At 45.8% G+C, this 13,765-nt stretch overlaps 1 protein-coding gene across 6 annotated transcripts in view; it reads right to left on the bottom strand.

Moving 5' to 3' along the window:
• Positions 1–13,765, bottom strand: part of SCHIP1 (schwannomin interacting protein 1) — a 141,560-nt gene that overhangs the window by 103,595 nt on the left and 24,200 nt on the right. For 2 of the 6 annotated variants that reach the window (XM_031679451.2, XM_072960034.1), the window contains exon 2: positions 12,032–12,727. In XM_031679451.2, the coding sequence (XP_031535311.2) occupies positions 12,032–12,709 (678 nt within the window). In that variant the 5' untranslated portion in view covers positions 12,710–12,727. Of the gene's footprint in view, positions 1–12,031; positions 12,728–12,933; positions 13,144–13,241; positions 13,525–13,765 lie in introns of those variants that run through there. The other 4 variants (XM_072960062.1, XM_072960045.1, XM_072960037.1 and 1 more) reach the window with 4 other exon arrangements.

The following is a 13,765-nucleotide window of genomic DNA, read 5'->3' as shown; positions in this document are numbered from 1 at the left end:
TGGGTAGTTTTAATACAATCTTCTTAATTTTAAAAGCTACTATAAATCCAATTAAAGCCTGCAGTTTAGGTAACAATATTGTGCCAATGTTCTTTTCTTAGTTTTGACAAATGTACCGCAGCTATCTAAGATGTTAACATCGGGGAAATTGGTAAAGGGTATTCAGAAACTTTCTGTACTATCTTTGTAACGTCTCCGTAAATCTGAAGTTATTCCACAATAAAAGGTGTTTGTTTGTTTGTTTTTTTTAAAAAAGCTAAGCGAACATTTCCTATATTTCCAAAGGAAAGTAAATTAACACCGCAAACTTGTCTCCTTTGTTTGAAATCTGTTGACTTAAAACTTAGAGCCAATAGTTCTAAAGAGGAGGAAAAAATCGACTTCCCAAGCTCTGTACTTTCAACAGGTTCTCCTAAACATTATATAGTAACAGTTACAATTAAATGAAACTGTAATATGATTCAGCAGTGTTAAAGTTTCATTGGGTCTTATATAACAAGAAATTTTATTAGAACTCACCCCTACTACCAGCCCTTGGAATTAAACAGTCTCGGATAAGTGTGCAACAGATAAAAGAACTGAGGCCACAAATCCTGCAGTGTGTGTGTACGTGAATGCATGTCTATGTTTATGTTTAAGGCAACCTGTACTTAAAAAGCCCTTCCCTTTTCATACTTTATAAATAATGAAAAATAAATCCTTATACATTTTCCCGAATCCAAATAACAAATCAACTTTTGACCTGCTTTGAAGATGAAAGAGAAAAGTAAATTCTAAGAAATGGAATGTCTAGAAAAATAAAGTGAAATAGAGGAAGGTGTGCAAGTAAGGTATCTCTTATTTTTGTCCCTCTAAATGTTATTTTTTATATACAATATTATATATATATATATACATACATATTTTTGTTAACAATTACTTTAAGCATTGAAGGGAGGTAAATGTCACTCTGGTGTCGGTAAACAAGACCAACACTGCTTATGAGTCTTCCTCCCTGAGATCTCTCATTTCTAGACTCTTACCAAACCTCTCAGCAGCCACCCCCACCTCAGCCTACTGCGCCCCCAGTCATCCCCACTTCAGGTAAGTCATCTAACATCTTTGGGTCTCAGGCTTCTCACCTGTAAAATGAAGGGCTGGGTTAAGTGTGGGATGGAAAACTGGCAGCCCAAGGCCATGTTTTGAACCGTAGGTCTGTTTCTTAGGCCCACAAAGTTATGTGTTTATCTAAAGCTATTTGCAATGCATTTAATATTCAAGATGTGTCTCATAAAAGCCTGGGTCTTGGGCTTCTCCTGACGTACCAGAAGCCTGAGACTCTGTTCTGGAAAGTCAACAAGTCAGGAGTACGGAGGAACAGCTGCCATTTGTCCCTGGGATCCGCCCTCCAGTTCACCACGGCCTACTCCCACCTAACCCACTGCTCTCGTTAATCACCTACATGGTCTCTGGAAGCGTCTGAGCTTGTCATCCTTGGGATGGCATCCCTTCCATATTCACATTCTCAGTGTGATTATTTACTAATGAAAGAGAATTTTAATTTGGCTTCCAGGGCACAGGAATTTCTGAAGTGGTGTAACTCACGTGTCAGTGTAAGTACAACCATTGTACACCTGCTTTGTTGAGAGTTTCCGTATGAAACACAAGAAAAATACATCCAGTAATGAAATGGCCATACCATAGTAGAGCTGGTATTCAGAAAAATTAAAAATTACTGCTGCCTAATGCTGTTCTTCTAGAAGGAGATCTTACTTGGAGGCCTATTTGGGTCAGGCCGTGGGGCCACTGTAGGTTGGAAAACAACTCTAACAGGAGATCACTGGTTACATAATGTTAAGCATTCAAAAATAAAATCCCAGTGGTCTTCTCTTACTCCTTACGGAACCAATTTTAGAATGGAAATAAAAAGGACAGAGTACTTAAGATGCTGCCCGTAATAAAATGTCAGACCAGGTCAAAATGGACCAAAATTATGTAGGATTGCACAAAGAAAAAAAATTGTAATTTTCCTAAGTAAGATAATTTTTAGCTACCGGTGCCATGAAGAGAAAAACAGGAGGCTAAGTTGGTTTTGAAACTATTTGAAAACATGTTATTTTTATAGGAGTGAAGATTGGGCTTTCCATTGTTTTCTAAGAAGATGCTGTGCTAGGTTCCCAGAGGTCCAGACCCTTTTGATTTTAGAGAGAAATTCAACACGACTGTTTCTTTGGGTGGAGGAAGGGGGTACAAGCTATTATGCTGGTGGATTCGAGATTAAAAATGCCCCAGCGTTTCGTAACACAACAGCTCTTCTGTTTTTATTTATTTTTTTTTAATGCTCTAACCTCAAATCTAAATTTACAACACTGCTGGAGATCTCAGGAATTATGAGGAAATTACCTCATTCCCTTTAAACTTTTTTAGACAGCAGAGTTCTTTCCATATATGGCAAACCAAGAAGGAAAGAGAATCAAGTTACAGTGGTTTAGTGCCACGACTTACCTGCTCTTTGGTTTGGGGCAAGTCTACAACCTATTTGTGAGCCACACCCCACATGCGGCCACAGCAAGCTGGCTGGGGAGAGTGGCTGCCTGGCCTCAGCTCTCCATCACCAAGTGGTCCATGAGGGAGCCTGGCCAGGGGCTCTGACCACCAGAGGTGTCCAGTGATAGATGAGATACTTTCTTATGGGCTTTGAATTGGTTCTCTGCACAGGCAAGAGTCAAAGGGGAAACAGAGGCAGCCTGCAGATCAAGGTAGGGGGATCTCAGAGGACGAAGCAATGAGTGTGTGCTGCCACGGGGACAATGACATATTGGCCTGCCTGGCTTTCGTCCAGGAGGCACTGACAGAAAACTGTCTCCTAGAGGCCTGGCCGTGAGGCTGTAGAGGTGGTGCTCTGTTCTCTCCTCTTCCTCAAGCATCTTGAAAACCAGCCCTATCCACCTGGGCAAACGGAGCATCACCTGGAAAAGCCCAGCTTGCACACTTCCTTGATAGAAGTTATTTGTACCATTAAAAAAAACCAAAAAACAAAAAACTCTGTGAATAACTAACACATCTATTTCTACAAAGAAGAGTTTTGAACGCTCAATCATCTCTTTTAAGACATGGGTAATAAAACTCATGAATAGATGAACTTGCAGAAATCAGCTGCTGACAAATGCATGGCTCCTTGCAATCCATAAACATCGAAGCTTTTTTGGGGGGGGTTATTATGCTAATATCCTCAGGAAGATTCACAATCACTTTCATAAACCATAAATATTAGGGAAAGACTTTGAGAAATGGAAGAAAAAAGAGAGAGAAAGATGAACGTGATATTGCTAATGATGGACATATCAAAAAGGTCATTCAGTTACAAAGAAATACAAAATATTTGGATGGAGATGCAGGGGTCTCGGTAAAATGTACAAATACATGTGGCAATTATTAGGAAATCTGATAGACAAAACTAGACTGAAGAAAATTGGTAACATTTTCACTGCCAGTAAGCTTTAAGTATAACATCACGTCAGTTAGACAACTAGAACATATTTTACAAGTACTTAAAAACAACAACCACCACCACCACCATCAACCTGGGGCTGAACAAGCACTGGTCGAGTTCATCCCTCTCACCTGGGCTCCTCCTAGTCTAAACCATCACCTTCTGAATCACATGCCCTTTATAGAAAAAAAAATACCACGGAAGTATGGAAAAAATGGGAATCATCTAAAATGACACAAATATTGAAAAATAGGTCAAGTGGAGGGAATAAAATTAGGTTAAATATATGCATGAGTAAAAACAGAGCGAGGCAAGTGATAGAGATTGGTGACAGAACATGCCTGACACAGCTATTTAACACGTATGTAAGGAAAGTAGCAGAATTATCCACAAAAGTGAAACGGTAACCCAACCCAACCAAAACAAAGCAAACAAACAAGCCAAGAACATCTGAAACAATGAGGGCTCGTCTGGATTTGATGAGACTTAGTAACAGAAGGAGAGTGATTCTTACAGCCCTCCCGGACCTGACAGGAAAGAGGGTTGACTCAGGTTTGCAGACTGAAATGGGAAGCTCAGAAACATCTTTGAGGGAACATAACATCCCAAACACATCTCCCTTCCCTGACGTCTATTTTTCCATTCCTAGTTCTCATCCATATTCTAATGAAGCCAGATGTCCTGGTGGAGATGATTTTATGGGCTGCTCCTGGACTCCACAAATACCTTTCTTTCTAGTCTTTTCTTGGTTTTGTTACTTTCCCTTTTTAGGGGCTTATCATAAACGATTCCCTGAAAACTCTATCTAGATAGAACAAAATCTGTTTCTACCTGTAGGGTGAGTCACACAGAGATCTCTCCTCTGTCTTTCTGAACCCAGGCATCACGTCATAGCCTAAGAGTCAGTGGACACATTTATGAATGGAAGTGACGTGCAGAGTGGGGAGCCTGGGCCCTTGCTGCTCCCTCCTCTGTCTCCTAGAGCTGGGGTGGCTCCGTGCACAGCCCTCCAGCGCAGTCAGCCCTGACCCCACGAGAGGAGAGGATGGTGTCGCCCAGAGCTGGAAAGGAGGGTGCACGGCCAGGAAAAAAAGTGCTTACAGCTGGGAAAGAAGAAATGACAGGGGAAAAAAAATTTGTTAGCCCAGAGAGAGCACTGTTCTGTTGGTGGGGATACACACAGTGATAAGCAGAGGTCTGAATGGAAGAAAGCAATTTTATAATTGCATAATGCCATGGGCTTAAGAAAAGAAAAAGAGAATTTTTTCTCTTTTTCACAGTAAAATGAAACTTTTCTAGGAAGGGATAAAAATTAGAATCTACTTCCTGTCTTGAAGCTCTTAAATGATGAGGCTGGATCTGTCCTCCAATTAAACTTTGCAAAGACTCTTTTGGAAGAAGGTAGCATTAGCTGCAGGGGGACAGAGTTCATTAAAAGTGGGAATTGTGGGTCAGGTGACTTGAGGCTGGGTCAGGCCTGGGCTGAGGAAGTTGGGTGAAGATGTTTAATCTCCACAAACCTGTTTCCTCCTTTGAAAATGGTGAGAGTTTGATGAGATGACCTCTCAGATCCTTTCTGTCTTGAAAATCCTATTACTTTTTTTTATTAAAAATGCTCAATTTCATAATTGACACTTGCCAGTTCTACAAAAGCTGTGCAAAATAATCTCCCAGTCACTGACAGTATAAGGTTATCTGTCCTAATAGCTCAAGGAACATAAAGCATTTGCAAAGTCCCTTTTTGTTAAAAACAAATAAACAAACAAAACCACAAAAAAAAAAAAAAAGAAAGAAAGAAAAACCCTAGAACTGAATTCCAAAAGTAAGAAAACAAAACCATTCATGTTTTCAGGGGCAAAGGTCCAGTAGTTAAAACAAATTCCTATTTTAAAATGCAAATATGATATCACAGAATTTAGAGAAGCTTTTAAGAAAAGACTTGGAATTACTATTATTAGCACTAATAAAGTTCATAGTGTAGCAGATTTGAGCAAATTTTAAAACTAAACAGAAAGGTGGTACAAAATACACTAAACTAACCAGATAACAAGTATTCATCAAATGTCTATTCCTCAGGAAATGCCTGAGCTTGTAGAATGTATGTGTTTGAGGGGAGGACGGATTTAAAATAGCTGGGTAGGTAAGAGACATAGCCACAAAAAGATAATCAAGGATATTAGACAATGTCACTGAGAGAGCCTGGAACCAGAAACTGACAGATGTTTTCTAAGTCTTGTCAGGCATGAGCCTTTTAAAACCTAAGGATGAGGAATTGGAACACAAGTGGAGTAAGAAGTTCGGAAGAGAGGTTGCTCAGAGCTGAGATGATCAGGTCCAGCTTCCCAAAGCGCTGGAGCCCTGAATCAGAGCAGGCCTTGGAGAAGAGAGTGCTGGGCAGTTTGGTGGACAGTAGCATCGGACCTGCTGCAGAGCAAAGGGCTTATGCTGTGCCTTCCTGGGCATGAAGTCCCAAGGATGCCAAGCAAAGGATCTGGAGTTGAAAGTGCAGGCTGAACCTGAAAGGCATGGAGGAAGGTGATGTGATGTTGGTGGTGAGATGTTCAAACAGCTTGGCGAATGTGTGACGAGAAATGTGCATCTGTTTTTCAGATCTGCACCTTGACAATTTTCCTTATGATGTTCTAATGGACCTTAATGTGTAAGACAATTGGTAGGCAGAGATTTCCTTTAATCCAACTACATTTTCAAAAGGCTCTTCCACGGTAGGATGAGCCATCTGATGGTAGCTGAATCACACACACATACAGCCTCAGAACCTGTGGTTTAGTGGCAACCATATTTCTTTAAAATCTGGAGTACACGCTAATGGACAGAGCAGGTTTTGCAGCTCTTAAACAGAAATCAACATAAATTAGAAAAGCCGACAATGATGGCAGTAAACATTTCAAGGTAAAGGTAGAGGCACAGAATACATTTAGCCCAGGTGATTTCTGGTTATGGTTAAAAAAATTATTTTTAACACTATCATATTGTGCTCTAACAGGGATAAGTGATAAGTGCAAACCACACAGAATGTTTTCACTGCTGTGTCTCCGGCTGATGAATCCCATAACTTATTAAACTTATAAACTTCACTAGAGTTTGCAGGAATAATAAAGCCTTCTTAATTCAGTCTATAAAAATGGGAATTCATGCAATTTAAACATAGCCCAAGTAACTAAGGAAACAAACTACTCAGCAATCGAGCCCCTTTAGTAGTGTCATTGATGGAGAGAGAATAACTGGGCTGTAATTCTTACAGAATAATACATTCAAAATAACCTGTAATTAGTACCATTCTAGGAAGAAATGTAGGTAATTTAAAGTTTGTTACTAGTTAAATAGTACAAACAAATAAAAAGACAAATTATTTTCAAGTACTTAGGAAGTAACTTCATCAGGAGAGTTTGCTTTCAATTAACATGTCAATTAAAATTATTCTTATCTTCTCATTAAAGAAGGAAAACGCACCTGTCACAGGCAGTAAAAAATAATAAAACTGCGATTACAATGTGTCAGGTCTACAACCAGAACTCTAATTTAAAAATGAGTTCTTTCCTTTTTTTGAACAATGGGTGTAATGACTTCAGTTGGATATAGGATGTAATCCCAGTACTTTCTCATTGTTTTCTTTTGAGAGAGAGAGGAGCAGTCATCCCAGACACCGAAAGAGAGATGTCCTGCAAGTCCCCAAGGACACAGATGGAATAGAGCAATTGGTGGGGGAGGAAGCCAACATCAAACGGTGCAGCTTCTTTGGAAAACAGCCAACTTCTTAAACAGTTAAACACACACCTCCCATTTGATCCAGCCATTCCACTCTTAGGTATTTTTCCCAAGAGAAATGAATGAATATGTCCATGCAAAGACTTGTATGTGAATGTTCATAGCATTTTTATTTGTAAGAGACAAAAACTAGAAACAACCCAAAAGTCCATCAACCAGGAAAAGAATATATCCATAAAATGGAACTCTACTCAGCAATAAAAAGAAATGAACTACTGACACAGATCAATCGCAAGATGATTATATGTGGAGTGAAAGATACTAGACAAAAAATGAGTACATAATACATGATTCTATTCACATTAGTTTTAGAAAATGCAAGGGAACTTACAGTGATAGAAATAAGATCAGTGCTGGCCAAAGGGCAGGATGGAAGGAATTACAAGGGACCCGAGGATACTTAGGGGGTGAGAGACAGGTTCATTATCTTGACTTTGGCGATGGTTTCACAGGCGAACACAATGTCAAAACTCATCAGCTTGTACACTCTAAATGCGCAGTTAACTGTATATTAATTCTACCTCAATGGAGCTTTTTTTTTTTGAGGATCAAAAGGAGGGAGAAGTAGAAGGAAAAAAAAAGGGGCTAGTTTCCAGAGGCAGAACAGGCTAAACACAGAGGATCATAGGCTCTGAAGGAAAGAAAACCTCCTGGAGAGACCACCGAGAAAGAGAGGTGAAGCTATAGACCATTTAGGAAGAGGAGTACGTTGAGGCAGTGGGCAGTTGGTGATGGAGAGGCAGAAGAATGATACCGTGACAAACTAAAACCCAGGAGAAGCAGGAGAAAGAGAAAGCTGACTGGTTGGGGCTATGCTCAGAAGAAGGAAACAGGAAGAGAAGCTCCAGGTTTCCCTAAGGGACTGTCCACGCCAGTTCTGGCAGAGTAGGGGTTGAAGGATGACTGTGAACACATGGGGGCAGGGCTCACTTAACTTGCCACCTTGGTTCCAAATCTGACTCTGAGGCTGTGTGTGGCCCTTGAGCTTACCTGGGGCATTCACACACCCGAGATGTTGCAGGCCTGGGGCAGGACCATGAGAAACACAGGGACACCAGATAAGCAGGGGCTGGCCAGTTGGAGGGGGCGCTTCTGGGAGGAGGTCTGGTTGTTGGGTGGAACCTCTTTCCCTCCCCATGAGAGTCAGGCATTGGTGCAGTCACAGTGGAGCTACTGGGGATGAGGCAGTGCAATAAAGTGACCTTGCTGCCCTCAAGGCTTTGACATCAAGGTGAAGGGTTGGGGCATCAGAAGGGGGTTGGCCACCCGAGGCGATGCAGGCTCTGAGGAGCATCCAAGCTCACCCCGCTCCGCTGCACCAACAGAGAGATTAGCTGCTTAAATTTTTCACAAAGTAAAGGTCAACCCTAGGTTTTAAATCCCACCTAAAATGTGTGTTTTAAAATTTGCCTCTAAATCTTTCCTGGATTAGAGGCAGCTGATTTTCAATACCTTTTTGAGAACTCAGTCCTTGTTTTCAGGGTAGCGCTGTAGCCGAGAGGAAGGGAGGGGCACTGGACAGGGATGAGGAGGCCTGAATTCTGTCACTGCTTTGCTGGGCACAATCGACGTTATTCCATTCAAACCAAGCCCTGTCTGTGAGAAGAGACTCATAAAGTCATGGGATTTTGATTATTTCCTAGTTTACTCCTGTCGGTAACACTAAGGCAGTACAAGAGGGGACCTATCATTTGGAAACACTTTAAATTATTTTACGAAGGTGGGAGCTCTTTCCTTTCCTTTTGTGTCAACTGATTTTAAGCATTAAAAGGGAAAAAGCTTGCCTGGCATCAGAAGAAAGAACAAGACCCCTTTCATAGTTTTCTTACTGGGATCTTTGGTAAATCACTTCACCTCTCTGGGCGTCAATTTTCTCAACTGTACAATAAGGGGGTTGCCCTAGGTCTGGGCTCTTTGAGTCTTATAAACATTCATTCATTCATTCAATATGTGAGAACTGACTACTCCCCAGGCACCATCTCAGGCACTAAATTACAGCAATTAAAAGACGCAGGAAAGACCCCTGCACTCCAGTTTGATTCTAGAGAGACCAAAAATGAAGGCAAACCGAACAAGATAATGTCAGGCAGTGATAAGCACTAAGAAAATATACGAGGAGTGCCTGGTTCGGGGGTGGAGCACCCTACTCTACATTAGGGACGGTGGTCGGGACAGCGTCCCTGAGCAGGTGAGTTGGGTACAGTCTGGACTGATGAGGAGGAAGTAGCCACCAGATTCCACACAGAGGTAACGGCGTGGGCAAGTCATTAGATGGGAATCGCTTACTTGGTTTTCCTCATAAGTAAAAGAGATGTACCTCTGTTTTTCATTTTATATGCCTCCTCCCAGTAGCACATACTAATTTCGTTTAAATGTATTTACACACAACTCTTTAAGGAGGAGCAAAAATATTATGTGATTTGAGCAACTCCTTTAAGGCAGGCTTCCTCTTCTACATCAATTCCACCAAGGTCCTCATGGTTATAAATTTTCCCACTTATTCCAGGCAGGAGTAAACAGGATTTAATCAGTGCTTTCCAAACTTTTATGACAGTGATCCACAGAGAGAAATAAATCTTAAACTGTGACCCAGTATCTACATAAAACTGAAACAAAACTTCGTAAAGAACCAATCTTACTGTGACTACCTGCAACGCACTGTAGTACATTTTCTTTTATTTCATTTTTTAAAAAGTGTTAAAGTGATTTCACAGGGAACTTACAGTTTGAAAAACACTATTTGAAACCAATATCCGCTAGTAATTTTGTTTGACTACAGACCAAAATATGGAAAGATTCAATATTAAATAGCCTCAAAGGCCACCTCCCCCTCCCATTTTTTTCTGCACACATACTTGCTTTAAATCAATGGAACCAAATTTTTGTGGCTTGTGGTGGAAATGCCCAGAGGGGATACTTTCAGGAGAACTGGAGGAGTGGGGAGGAACCCACATGTGCAAACGGTTCACTTGGTGAGGAGACACCGCAGATTTCAAAAATTGCCCAGGAAGGAAAGATTCAGTTCTCACAGTAACAAGACAGAAGCGGGGTGTGTGTGTTGGGGGAGGCAGGTCGGTTAGGTAAGCCATTAAATTGTAAGCTCCTAGAGAGGAGTCAGTCTATATTCCTTTCTCCCTCACAATAATTTGAGGCCCAACTGGACAGATGTGTAACTGCAGCGCTGAGAATCATACCTCGAATTTCGCACATAACACATGGGTCCTCAAGAACATTTCATTTAATAACTTTTGAATAATGGGGCTCATTGTCATCATTAAACCCTAACTTTGATACCCAATCATTACATTTTCCTGGAATGTATAAATGTCAGGCTGTAGTAAATGAAATTCATTGATTTTCAAGTCACTGTTTAAATCCAGGGAGCCTAATCGGGTATTTTTCTCAGCACTAAAAGGGAAAAGGCTGTTTTGAATTGCTAGGTACAGGAGAGAGTATTGGCTGTAATGGAAAGATTCCAAGCCTGCTAGTGGCCATAGTAAACAGCTGGGATTAAAACGAGTGTGTTAATTTCATAGGTAGTTTCTCAAGGGACACCAACCAGTGGGCTCGGTCAGCCAAGGACTCTCTCTGATAGAAACCGTGCCAATTTCTCTGTGAAACGCAGTTACTGTCCTTACCCCTGAAGTCAGAAGTGCACGCACCCAATTTCCAGTAGCCCCAGGGCCCTGGAGCCGAAAAATTACACCTGCAAGCTAGCATTCTCCCACACTGCCACACAGTTGCCACACACAGAAAGCAGCTCATTTAAACTGTGTGCCCTTCAGCCCCATTTAGGAATATCATTAATGATTTCAAATTACAACTGTTGTTTTATCTTAAAACAGTGATAAATAGGGGGGCTACAATCCTGATGCTTTTTTTGAAGTCATTTATTTGCTGTCCTCTCAGGGGCTAAAAACATGTTGAGACAAGTGTGAACCAGCCAGAGCTTCTTATTACAGATGCAGCCCCCTTTCCTTCCCGCTCTCTTTTCCAGTCTGGCACCCTTCCCCCTGTGGGTTTCCTGAACTGAGGCAGAAGCCTCCGGTAAGGAACTGCAAGTGGCTCCTTATCAAAATAAGGAGGGATTCACCGGAGAGGGAGTGAGTCAGGCGACAGAGGAAAGAGCCACTCCTTCATCCTAGCAGGTCAATTCACCCCGTTCCCCCAGGTCAACAATGGGTCGGGATTCAGAAAGGAAAAAAGTCTCCGAGGAGGGCGGTCAAGCCATTAAAATTCAGGAGCAACCGCTTAAATGCGGGAGGGGACAAACCCTGCTGCCGGTGCGGAGGTGTGGGCAGGCGAATGCTTGCTTTTGCGCAGGGACAGCCTATATATGGGATCGACATCAGTGGCAACGAAGGGAGACCCACCACGGTTGACAAAGCCACAACTATTACGACTTGAATTATCACCCGCAGGGCACCGGCTTCAGTGCCAAAATCTCCCCGCATTTATTTTCAGGCAAGTGACTCACAACCTCGTCTCCATAAGTAATTCCATTAAAATGAGTCGCCGGTTCCACTAACCCGACTTTCCGCTGCCCTCTGGCTGCCCCTCCCTCCTCTCCGCCCATCCTGCAAATCCAGACAGCTCCGAGACTGAGCAACCGTACCCAAGGGGAGCAGAAGGCAGGCTCTCCGGCCCGACCCCCACCATCGGGGCAGGATGAATGGGGCTGCAGGCGCGCGGGAGCGCGGGGAGGGCGCGTGCGGGCGGTGCGCGGGGTGTGTACGTGTGTGCGCGCGTGGGCACGCACCCCGGCCAACTTACGGAGGTGGAGTTGGTCCTCGTCTGGCCCTGGTTCCGCACCTCCTGCTCCCGGAACTGCAGTCCAGCCAGATGCTTCTCCAGCGCCTCCCAGTCCATAGGGGGCACTGGGGGCTCCTCTGGGACGCAAGTCCCGCTGTCCGTGGGCTGAAGGCAGAGGCCTCCAGCGGCCGGGCCCCGACCGCCGCGCCGGCCCCCCGCCGGCTGGGGCTTCTGGACCGCCCGGCGGAGACCCCGAGAACCGCTCGGTCGGCCGGCCACCACCACGTTGCCATTGTGCCTGAGGTCCTGGGGGTCGTGCGGGTGGAGGTTGCCGTTGGGCACAGGGGGCGGCATGGCGGTGGTGGCGCCCCTGCCCCCGCCGCCGCCGCTTCGGGTCCTGGCGCTCACGTCCCCCGGCTCTCGGGCCGGACAGCGGTCATCGCGGTACCCTCGCTCGTCGCGCTCGTCCTCCTCCTCTTCCTCCTCCGCGTCCTCCTCCGGCGCCCACTCATCAATCACCTTCTTCTGGTAGACCGGGAAGGGCTCCTCATAGTCCTCCAGGGCAGACACTAAGTCCAGGCTGCCCCCCGGCGACGACGAGGATTTGCACTCGGAGCAAGGGGTCACTTTGGTGGAGTTGGACTGCGAACTGGCGCGGCTGCTGCTGCTGCTGCTGCCGGCGTCACTGCCTAGATCCATCCCATCCTCTCGGTAATCCTAGGGGGAGGAGGCAAAGAGAGTGAGTCGCCGGGCCGAGCTTGCTCCTGCCGCCCGCCGCGAATGCCCCGGCCCAGTGCCCTGCGCCCGCAGGGCCTGGGGTGCGCCCCTCAAGGAGGCCGGGGGTTGGAAGACGGCACCAGCCTGAGGCTTCTCTCATCCCACTCCCACCCCTGCCACAACCAGACTTCCTCAGAGCAACTAACCCTCAAATCAGCAAAGGGGGTGCCCAGCCACTGGCGCGCACACTTTCCATAAGAGGGACCTCGGGGCGCGCATGGACTTTGTTTTAACCATTTTGCGCTGGGCGCGCCCCTGCACCCCGCCCCAGGGATTCTCCGAGAACCAGACACTTTCCCAGAGAATTATAATTCCTTGGGGGCGGGGACCGAGAAGAGGGTGGGCGGCTACTAAATTCGCACCTCGCGCGGGGCGCCGAGACCACCCCCACCCGGCCCCGCCCCGCCCCCGCCGGCGGCGGGGAGCCCGGCTCCTCGCGCGAGCTGAGCTTTACTTTCTAAGGAACCGCAGGCAGCTCAGAGGTGTCACTCCCACCTCCGCGCCTGCCGGGCCGGCCCCTCCTCGGCTCGCCGGAAGGCTCGGGATGGGGGGCGTTCTCGGCTCCCGCCGGGCAGGGTGGCCCCCGCCGCCCCTAAAGGTGTGTCGGGTCCGGGCGCGGCGGCAGTCGCTGCGGGCGCCGCCGCCGCCCTGGGGGAGGGAGGACGCGCCCTCCCGGCAGGGAGCCGGTCCCGCCACCGAGCATGCCCAGAGGCTGCCGGGCGCGGCGCAGTCCGCTCTCCCGGCTTTCTCGGCAGCAGACTGGGGCGGGAGACCGGGCGGGGATGGGGTTGGAGAGGCTGGGAAAAGGCCTGAGGGAAGGGGACTCGGGGCTCTAGGGGCGCAGACCCGGCCACTTAGCAGGGGCGGCGCCCTGGGGAGGGTGGTGAATTTAACCTTTCAGACACACTCATATATCCTGGGCGCGCCTCAAGCCCTCTCTGAGGGGCTCATTACCCCCCACCCCAAACCTCCCTGCCC

Source organism: Vicugna pacos, chromosome 1, assembly GCF_048564905.1.
Source record: "Vicugna pacos chromosome 1, VicPac4, whole genome shotgun sequence".
NCBI classification, from domain to species: Eukaryota; Metazoa; Chordata; class Mammalia; order Artiodactyla; family Camelidae; genus Vicugna; species Vicugna pacos.
This window is presented reverse-complemented; position numbering and strand designations above follow the sequence as displayed.